This window comes from Danio rerio, chromosome 2, assembly GCF_049306965.1.
Source record: "Danio rerio strain Tuebingen ecotype United States chromosome 2, GRCz12tu, whole genome shotgun sequence".
In the NCBI taxonomy this organism is placed as follows: Eukaryota; Metazoa; Chordata; class Actinopteri; order Cypriniformes; family Danionidae; genus Danio; species Danio rerio.
Window position 1 is genome coordinate 15,568,749 of NC_133177.1, and position 11,009 is coordinate 15,579,757.

The 11,009-nt window shown below is 38.2% G+C and overlaps 1 protein-coding gene across 1 annotated transcript; it reads right to left on the reverse strand.

Annotated features, from left to right (window-relative positions):
- Positions 1-1,724: 1,724 nt before the first annotated feature.
- Positions 1,725-8,633, reverse strand: LOC141377913 (uncharacterized). The gene is made up of 2 exons (XM_073923999.1): positions 8,453-8,633; positions 1,725-8,295 (listed from the first exon to the last, which is right to left on the reverse strand). The coding sequence occupies exon 2, from the start codon at positions 8,282-8,284 to the stop codon at positions 7,418-7,420; it is 867 nt and encodes a 288-aa protein (XP_073780100.1). The 5' UTR covers positions 8,285-8,295; positions 8,453-8,633; the 3' UTR covers positions 1,725-7,417.
- Positions 8,634-11,009: the final 2,376 nt, after the last annotated feature.

Genomic DNA, 11,009 nt, shown 5'->3' on the forward strand with positions numbered 1-11,009 from the left:
GTAATAAAACCAGATCCAGCCACTAAAGAGCATTTTCTTTTTGTTTTAGACAACATTTCATGCACTGTTAAATATGTTTAAGAAAGTTGCAAGTGAAAATCTATGTCTCTGACTGAGTTTGCATTACTTCTTGTTTTGACCTCTGCTGGCTGAGTAAAGCTCATTTTCAACGTCCAATGCAGAATGTGATAAAACCAGATCCAGCTACTAAAATGCATCATTCTTTTTGTTTTAGACAACATTTCATGCACTGTTAAACATGTTAAAGCAAGTTGCAAGTGAAAATCTATGTCTATGACTGAGTTTGCATTACTGCTTATTTTGACCTCTGCTGGCTCTGAAAAGCTCATTTTCAACGTTCAATTCAGAATGTGATAAAACCAGATCCAGCCACTAAAATGCATCATTCTTTTTGTTTTAGACAACATTTCATGCACTGTTAAACATGTTAAAGCAAGTTGCAAGTGAAAATCTATGTCTATGACTAAGTTTGCATTACTGCTTATTTTGACCTCTGCTGGCTGAGTAAAGCTCATTTTCAACGTCCAATACAGAATGTGATAAAACCAGATCCAGCTACTAAAATACATCATTCTTTTTGTTTTAGACAACATTTCATGCACTGTTAAACATGTTAAAGCAAGTTGCAAGTGAAAATCTATGTCTATGACTGAGTTTGCATTACTGCTTATTTTGACCTCTGCTAGCTCTGAAAAGCTCATTTTCAACGTTCAATTCAGAATGTGATAAAACCAGATCCAGCCACTAAAAGGCATTTTCTTTTTGTTTTAGACAACATTTCATGCACTGTTAAACATGTTAAAGCAAGTTGTAAGTGAAAATCTATGTCTATGACTGAGTTTGCATTACTGCTTATTTTGACCTCTGCTGGCTCTGAAAAGCTCATTTTCAATGTTCAATTCAGAATGTAATAAAACCAGATCCAGCCACTAAAGAGCATTTTCTTTTTGTTTTAGACAACATTTCATGCACTGTTAAATATGTTTAAGAAAGTTGCAAGTGAAAATCTATGTCTCTGACTGAGTTTGCATTACTTCTTGTTTTGACCTCTGCTGGCTGAGTAAAGCTCATTTTCAACGTCCAATGCAGAATGTGATAAAACCAGATCCAGCTACTAAAATGCATCATTCTTTTTGTTTTAGACAACATTTCATGCACTGTTAAACATGTTAAAGCAAGTTGCAAGTGAAAATCTATGTCTATGACTGAGTTTGCATTACTGCTTATTTTGACCTCTGCTGGCTCTGAAAAGCTCATTTTCAACGTTCAATTCAGAATGTGATAAAACCAGATCCAGCCACTAAAATGCATCATTCTTTTTGTTTTAGACAACATTTCATGCACTGTTAAACATGTTAAAGCAAGTTGCAAGTGAAAATCTATGTCTATGACTAAGTTTGCATTACTGCTTATTTTGACCTCTGCTGGCTGAGTAAAGCTCATTTTCAACGTCCAATACAGAATGTGATAAAACCAGATCCAGCTACTAAAATACATCATTCTTTTTGTTTTAGACAACATTTCATGCACTGTTAAACATGTTAAAGCAAGTTGCAAGTGAAAATCTATGTCTATGACTGAGTTTGCATTACTGCTTATTTTGACCTCTGCTAGCTCTGAAAAGCTCATTTTCAACGTTCAATTCAGAATGTGATAAAACCAGATCCAGCCACTAAAAGGCATTTTCTTTTTGTTTTAGACAACATTTCATGCACTGTTAAACATGTTAAAGCAAGTTGTAAGTGAAAATCTATGTCTATGACTGAGTTTACATTACTGCTTATTTTGACCTCTGCTGGCTCTGAAAAGCTCATTTTCAACTTTCAATTCAGAATGTAATAAAACCAGATCCAGCCACTAAAGAGCATTTTCTTTTTGTTTTAGACAACATTTCATGCACTGTTAAATATGTTTAAGAAAGTTGCAAGTGAAAATCTATGTCTCTGACTGAGTTTGCATTACTTCTTGTTTTGACCTCTGCTGGCTGAGTAAAGCTCATTTTCAACGTCCAATGCAGAATGTGATAAAACCAGATCCAGCTACTAAAATGCATCATTCTTTTTGTTTTAGACAACATTTCATGCACTGTTAAACATGTTAAAGCAAGTTGCAAGTGAAAATCTATGTCTCTGACTGAGTTTGCATTACTGCTTATTTTGACCTCTGCTGGCTGAGAACAGCTCATTTTCAACGTTCAATTCAGAATGTGATAAAACCAGATCCATAGACAACATTTCATGCACTGTTAAATATGTTTAAGAAAGTTGCAAGTGAAAATCTATGTCTCTGACTGAGTTTGCATTACTGCTTATTTTGACCTCTGCTGGCTAAGAACAGCTCATTTTCAACGTTCAATTCAGAATGTGATAAAACCAGATCCAGCCACAAAAAAGCATCATTCTTTTTGTTTTAGACATTTCATGCACTGTTAAACATGTTAAAGCAAGTTGCAAGTAAAAATCTATGTCTCTGACTGAGTTTGCATTACTGCTTATTTTGACCTCTGCTGGCTGAGTAAAGCTCATTTTCAACATCCAATGCAGAATGTGATTAAACCAGATCCAGCTACTAAAATGCATCATTCTTTTTGTTTTAGACAACATTTCATGCACTGTTAAACATGTTAAAGCAAGTTGCAAGTGAAAATCTATGTCTCTGACTGAGTTTGCATTACTGCTTATTTTGACCTCTGCTGGCTGAGTAAAGCTCATTTTCAACGTCCAATACAGAATGTGATAAAACCAGATCCAGCCACTAAAAAGCATTTTCTTTTTGTTTTAGACAACATTTCATGCACTGTTAAATATGTTTAAGAAAGTTGCAAGTGAAAATCTATGTCTCTGACTGAGTTTGCATTACTTCTTATTTTGAGCTCTACTGGCTGAGTAAAGCTCATTTTCAACGTCCAATGCAGAATGTGATAAATTGAGATCCAGCTACTAAAATGCATCATTCTTTTTGTTTTAGACAACATTTCATGCACTGTTAAACATGTTAAAGCAAGTCGCAAGTGAAAATCTATGTCTCTGACTGAGTTTGCATTACTGCTTATTTTGACCTCTGCTGGCTGAGAAAAGCTCATTTTCAACGTTCAAATCAGAATGTGATGAAACCAGATCCAGCCACTAAAATGCATCATTCTTTTTGTTTTAGACAACATTTCATGCACTGTTAAACATGTTAAAGCAAGTTGCAAGTGAAAATCTATGTCTCTGACTGAGTTTGCATTACTGCTTATTTTGACCTCTGCTGGCTGTGAAAAGCTCATTTTCAACGTTCAATTCAGAATGTGATAAAACCAGATCCAGCCACTAAAATGCATCATTCTTTTTGTTTTAGACAACATTTCATGCACTGTTAAACATGTTAAAGCAAGTTGCAAGTGAAAATCTATGTCTATGACTGAGTTTGCATTACTGCTTATTTTGACCTCTGCTGGCTGTGAAAAGCTCATTTTCAACGTTCAATTCAGAATGTGATAAAACCAGATCCAGCCACTAAAATGCATCATTCTTTTTGTTTTAGACAACATTTCATGCACTGTTAAACATGTTAAAGCAAGTTGCAAGTGAAAATCTATGACTCTGGCTGAGTAAAGCTCATTTTAAACGTCCAATTCAATTCAATTCAATTCAGCTTTATTTGTATAGCGCTTTTTCAATGTAGATTGTGTCAAAGCAGCTTCACATAAATGGTCATAGTAACTGGAACAGTGTGGTTCAGGTTTTAGTGTTTAAGTTCAGTTCAGTTCAGTTTAGCTCAGTTCAGTGTGATTTAATCATTACTGAGAGTTCAAACACTGAAGAGCAAATTCATCGATGCGCAGCTCTACCAATCCTGAACCATGCGAGGCAGTGGCGACAGCGGAGAGGGAAAAAAAACTTTTGGGAGTGAAAAAAACCTGATGGGAGTGAAGAAAAAAAACCTTGAGAGAACCAGACTCAGTTGGGCACGACCATTTTAATTTCTCCGCTGGCCAAAAGTCTTGTGCAGAACTTCATTCGCCGTGGTTTATGCTGGAAGATGGCCTCAATGAAGACTCGTCTGTCCCTGGAGCGTCGCTGGAATCAGACTCATGTTCTCCACTCCCCACGACCATCAGCGCAGCAGCAGCTCAGGATATGGCCTGGTCCCGGATATGGAATCCTTGGGATCATCACGTCGCTGGTCTTGGATCCAATCAGTGACTCCGCCTAATCTGAGGACCTCGGGATGAGTATCCCCAGGTGAAAATAGAGAATAAAGAGAATAATTAGCGTAGCTGCTGTTCATAGTGTATATAAGCAAGATGCAGAAGCCTGTGTGGAACCAGCTAGGTGATGCATTGAGTGTATGCTTTACTAAACAGATAGGTCTTTAATCTAGTTTTGAACTGGGAGAGTGTGTCTGAGCCTCCGACATTACCAGGAAGGCTATTCCAGAGTGTAGGAGCCATGAAAGAGAAGGCTCGACCTCCTTTACTTGATTTTGCTATTCTAGGTACTACCAGAAGCCCTGAATTTTAAGATCTTAAGGAACGAGTTGGTTCGTAGCGAGACAGAAGGTTGGTTAGATAAACAGGAGCTAGATTATTTAGAGCTTTATAGGTGAGAAGTAATATTTTAAATTCAATACGAAATTTAACAGGCAGCCAGTGTAAGGAGGATAAAATTGGGGTTATATGATCATATTTTCTAGACCTGGTCAGAACTCTGGCTGCTGCATTTTGTACTAATTGAAGTTTGTTAATAGAGGATGCTGGGCAGCCAGCAAATAGAGCATTACAGTAATCCAGTCTCGAAGTCATAAAAGCATGGACTAGCTTTTCTGCATCTGAGATGGATATCATATTTCGTAATTTAGCGATATTTCTCAGATGAAAGAAGGCAGTTTTTGTGACATGGGATATATGGTTTTTAAAAGTTAGATTGCTGTCTAATATGACACCCAAATCTTTTATAGTAGAGCTAAAGCTAACTTTGTATCCCTCTAATTGTAAATTGAGTTGCGAGATCTGCTGTGTGCAAGATTTAGGCCCAATAAGTAATAATTCTGTTTTGTCTGAGTTTAAGAGAAGAAAACTGTTGGTCATCCAGTCTTTGATGTCTTTGATACACTCAGTTAGTTTAGAAAGTTCAGACGTCTCGTCAGGTTTAGTGGAAATATATAATTGAGTATCATCTGCATAGCAGTGAAAGCTGATCCCATGTCTTCTAATAATGTCTCCCAGAGGTAGCATGTAAATTGTAAACAGTAAAGGGCCTAAAACTGATCCTTGAGGCACCCCATACTTTACTGGGCAGATTTGTGAAGGCTGTCCATTAAGATTCACAAACTGGTAGCGGTCAGTTAAGTATGACTTAAACCATTGTAGAGCCTGTCCCTGGACACCTGTAGACTTTAAGCGATTTATGAGGATATTGTGGTCAATGGTATCAAATGCCGCACTAAGATCGAGTAAAACTAATAGCGAGACGCACCCTCGGTCAGCAGCTAAGAGTAAATCATTGGTTATTTTCAGTAAGGCGGTTTCTGTACTGTGGTGAGCCCTAAAACCTGACTGAAACACTTCAAAAATATTGTTCGTCTGCAGATAAGAGCATAATTGAGTGGAAACAACTTTTTCTAGTATTTTAGACATAAATGGAAGATTAGAAATAGGCCTATAGTTAGCTAAGTTGTTGGTGTCTAGTTGCGGTTTCTTAATAATAGGCTTAATAACAGCTAGCTTGTAAGAGTTTGGAACATGGCCTATAGATAAAGAAGAGTTGATAATGTTAAGAAGAGGTTCTCCTATAGCAGGTAGCAGCTCTTTCAGTAATTTTGTTGGAATTGAGTCCAGCATACACGTAGCTGGTTTAGAGCTATTTATAATTTTTACTAACTCTTCATGTTCTTTGATTTTGAAGCAGTGTAGGTTATTATTATGATTTAATGAAATATTTACAGGATTTGGAGTATAAGCCGGTGCAGAAAGTTTGGCATCTCCTATTTTCTGTCTAAAGCCTTCTATTTTATTACTGAAAAAATTCATGAAATCATCACTACTAATTTGCGGTGGAGTAGTTTGTTCCAAGGATGACCGATTATTTGCTAATTTAGAGATGGTGTTAAATAAAAATCTAGGATTGTTATGATTATTTTCTATCAGTTTGCGCAGGTGCTCGGTCCTGGCAGATTTTAGAGCCCTCCTATAGCTGGACATACTGTCTTTGTACGCAATTCTAAAGACCTCTAAATTAGTTTTTTTCCATTTACGTTCCAGGGCGCGGGTTGCTGTTTTGAGCGCACGAGTATGACTATTATACCATGGTATAGTTTTAATCTCTCTAGCCTTTTTTAATTTGATGGGTGCCACAGTATTTAGTGTGCTAGTAAAGATGGCATCCATACTGCTGGTTACTACATCAAGATCATTTGAGTTTGCGGGTGCATTACGAAATAGAGAGAGATCAGGTAAGTTATTTATAAATTCATCTTTAGTTGATGGAACAATAGTTCTACTAGGGCGGAGTATTGGAGCGGGTTTGCTGATTTCAGGTAAACATAGCTTATATAGTAAGAGGTAGTGATCTGTAATATCATCACTTTGTGGTATAATGTCTACGTCAATAACCTCGATTCCATAAGACAGAATTAGATCTAATGTATGCTTTAAGCGATGGGTTGGACCCACAACGTTTTGCTTTATCCCAAGTGAGTGTATTAAATCCATAAACGCGAGCCCTAATGTATCATTAGCGTCATCTATGTGGATGTTAAAGTCACCTACAATTAGCATTTCATCAGTTTTGACTTGTAAGTCAGAAATAAAATCAGAAAATTCTTTTAGAAATTTGACATAGGGTCCTGGGGGTCTATATATGGTGATTAAAGCGAGAGATAACATAGGTTTTTGTATAGTATCTGGAAGCTGAACATTAAGCGATAATACTTCAAAGGAGCTAAACATAAGTCCGTTTCTCTGTTTAATATTAAGGAAATCACTAAAGATTGATGCAACTCCACCACCACGACCAGTTTGACGAGCCTCATGTTTATATAAGAATCCTGGAGGAGTTGCTTCATTTAAGCTAATATAGTCATTTTGTTTCAGCCAGGTTTCAGTGAGACAGAGTGCATTAAGATTATTTTCTGTTATTATTTCATTAATGATAAGTGCTTTAGGTGCAAGTGACCTGATGTTTAGGAGACCAAGTTTTACGAAATTTGTATTTTCACTTTCTACTGGTTTTTCTGGTTTGATTCTTACTAGATTTTTCCTGGAGCACACAGTACGTTTATTTCTTAATCTAATAATACGAGGAACAGACACAGTCTCTATAGGATTCGCCAGATATGCGTTATTGATGTTTAAGTGGGGTGAACAAGAGTCTAGGTGGCTATAGTGTGAATTTTGTGAATTTTTACCTGCTAGTCAGATGGTGCGAAGTAGTCTGGAGATGTTGTCCGATAGGAGTTCAGCTCCGGCTCGACTGGGGTGCAGGCCGTCAGGACGGAAGAGCCTAGGACGCTCCCAGAAAAGATTCCAGTTATTAGCAAAGAGCAATTTCTGTTCTTTACACCATGTTATTAGCCATTCATTCAAAGCTAAAAGTCTACTGAACCTTTCATTTCCTCGGCAATAGGTAGGAAGCGGCCCAGAAACGATGATCTGCGTGGCGGGCGAGGTGTGTCGAACCGTCTCGATCAGGCTCCTGAAGTCCTTCTTCAGGATCTCCGACTGCCGGAGCCCGGTGTCGTTTGTCCCCACGTGGAGGACAACGGCACCAGGGCTCTCGGCAGCGCCCAGGATGGTTGGAATCTGTGTAGAAATATTTCTCACACGGGCACCAGGAAAGCAGAAAGTACGTACTTTATTACCTTTTGAGGAGGCGGCACGGACGTGACGAACGATCGAGTCACCGATGATGGCCACATCGGGACCCGACTCGCGGAGAGGGGAGAAGCGGTTCTCCGTGGAGATCTCGAACACAGGCGGAGACGTTCTGCCCCGGGATCTGGGAAGCACCTTGCGCGGCTGCACCCAGGCGCCGTGGTAGCCGGGTGTCGGCGTGAACGACGCCTGGCTGAGCCGCGCCCCGGGTGCGCTGGGCCTGGACAGAGAAGGACGCGGGGTTGAGGTAGAGGGAATGATGTGGTTGTAATTTCCACGTACCTTAGGTGATGAGACGGCCTTAGCATTAGGTACGACGAGAAGCCGTTCCTGTTGCCGCGACCGTCTTACCACCAGCGCGCGGATCTGGGACTCCACTTCTTCCAGCTCCAGCTCCAACGCCTCCATCGATGCTTCTCCTGCACACAAGGACAGAGACGGAAGCGACATTTTACGGGGTAAAGAGCAAAGCCAGTAAGTCAAAAGTGTATGGTTAAAGAGGTCGGTAGCTTTAGCTGACCAGCGGCGCTAGCAGGCTAAAGCTACAAACAACAGGCGGATGCTCGAGGGACAGACCGTTTTTAAAGCAGTTTTGTTTGTATAAATGTATTAAGGGTTTGGTCACTCTAAGTAGGAGAGACAAATACTTAGCGAATGAGGAAGAATTTAATGATTAAGATTTAAATTGCGAGTAAATAGCAAGTCCAAACTTCAAGCACACAGTGTGTGACCGAACGGAGACAGTGACGCCAGTGACAGTGACCAATACAGAATGTGATAAAACCAGATCCAGCTACTAAAATGCATCATTCTTTTTTGTTTTAGACAACATTTCATGCACTGTTAAACATGTTAAAGCAAGTTGCAAGTGAAAATCTATGTCTCTGACTGAGTTTGCATTACTGCTTATTTTGACCTCTGCTGGCTGAGTAAAGCTCATTTTCAACGTTCAATGGAGAATGTGATAAAACCAGATCCAGCCACTAAAATGCATCATTCTTTTTGTTTTAGACAACATTTCATGCACTGTTAAACATGTTAAAGCAAGTTGCAAGTGAAAATCTATGTCTCTGACTGAGTTTGCATTACTGCTTATTTTGACCTCTGCTGGCTGTGAAAAGCTCATTTTCAACGTTCAATTCAGAATGTGATAAAACAAGATCCAGCCACTAAAATGCATCACTCTTTTTTTTAGACAACATTTCATGCACTCTTAAACATGTTAAAGCAAGTTGCAAGTAAAAATCTATGTCTCTGACTGAGTTTGCATTACTGCTTATTTTGACCTCTGCTGGCTGTGAAAAGCTCAGTTTCAACGTTCAATTCAGAATGTGATAAACCAGATCCAGCCACTAAAATGCATCATTCTTTTTGTTTTAGACAACATTTCATGCACTGTTAAACATGTTAAAGCAAGTTGCAAGTGAAAATCTATGTCTCTGACTGAGTTTGCATTACTGCTTATTTTGACCTCTGCTGGCTGTGAAAAGCTCATTTTCAACGTTCAATTCAGAAAGTGATAAAAACAGATCCAGCCCCTAAAAAGCATTTTCTTTTTGTTTTAGACAACATTTCATGCACTGTTAAACATGTTAAAGCAAGTTGCAAGTGAAAATCTATGTCTCTGCCTGAGTTTTCATTACTGCTTATTTTGACCTCTGCTGGTTGAGAAAAGCTCATTTTCAACGTCCAATTCAGAAAGTGATAAAACAGATCCAGCCATAAAATGCATCATTCTTTTTTGTTTTAGACAATTCATGCACTGTTAAACATGTTAAAGCAAGTTGCAAGTGAAAATCTATGTCTCTGACTGAGTTTGCATTACTGTGATTTGACCTCTCTGCTGGCTGAGATAAGCTCATTTTCAACGTCCAATTCAGAAAGTGATAAAAAACAGATCCAGCTCCTAAAAAGCATTTTCTTTTTGTTTTAGACAACATTTCATGCACTGTTAAAAATGTTAAAGCAAGTTGCAAGTGAAAATCTATGTCTCTGACTGAGTTTGCATTACTGCTTATTTTGACCTCTGCTGGCTGTGAAAAGCTCATTTTCAACGTTCAATACAGAATGTGATAAAACCAGATCCAGCCACTAAAATGCATCATTCTTTTTGTTTTAGACAACATGTCATGCACTGTTAAATATGTTTAAGCAAGTTGCAAGTGAAAATCTATGTCTCTGACTGAGTTTGCATTACTGCTTATTTTGACCTCTGCTGGCTGAGAAAAGCTCATTTTCAACGTTCAATTCAGAAAGTGATAAAAAAAGATCCAGCTACTAAAAAGCATTTTCTTTTTGTTTTAGACAACATTTCATGCACTGTTAAACATGTTAAAGCAAGTTGCAAGTGAAAATCTATGTCTCTGACTGAGTTTTCATAACTGCTTTTTTTGACCTCTGCTGGCTGAGTAAAGCTCATTTTCAACGTTCAATTCAGAATGTGATAAAACCAGATCCAGCCACTAAAATGCATCATTCTTTTTGTTTTAGACGACATTTCATGCACTGTTAAACATGTTAAAGCAAGTTGCAAGTAAAAATCTATGTCTCTGACTGAGTTTGCATTACTGTTTATTTTGACCTCTGCTGGCTGAGTAAAGCTCATTTTCAACGTTCAATTCAGAATGTGATAAAACTAGATCCAGCCACTAAAATGCATCATTCTTTTTGTTTTAGACAACATTTCATGCACTGTTAAACATGTTAAAGTAAGTTGCAAGTGAAAATCTATGTCTCTGACTGAGTTTGCATTACTACTTATTTTGACCTCTGCTGGCTGAGTAAAGCTCATTTTCAACGTTCAATTCAGAATGTGATAAAACCAGTTTCAGCCACTAAAATGCATCATTCTTTTTGTTTTAGACAACATTTCATGCACTGTTAAACATGTTTAAGCAAGTTGCAAGTGAAAATCTATGTCTCTGACTGAGTTTGCATTACTGCTTATTTTGACCTCTGCTGGCTGTAAAAAGCTCATTTTCAACGTTCAATTCAGATTGTGATAAAACCAGATCCAGCCACTAAAATGCATCATTCATTTTGTTTTAGACAACATTTCATGCACTGTTAAACATGTTAAAGCAAGTTGCAAGTGAAAATCTATGTCTCTGACTGAGTTTGCATTACTGCTTAT

Bases quoted from the DNA above. Each gene is read 5' to 3' on its own strand.
- LOC141377913 (XM_073923999.1), bottom strand. From the start codon at position 8,284: ATGGAGGCGTTGGAGCTGGAGCTGGAAGAAGTGGAGTCCCAGATCCGC.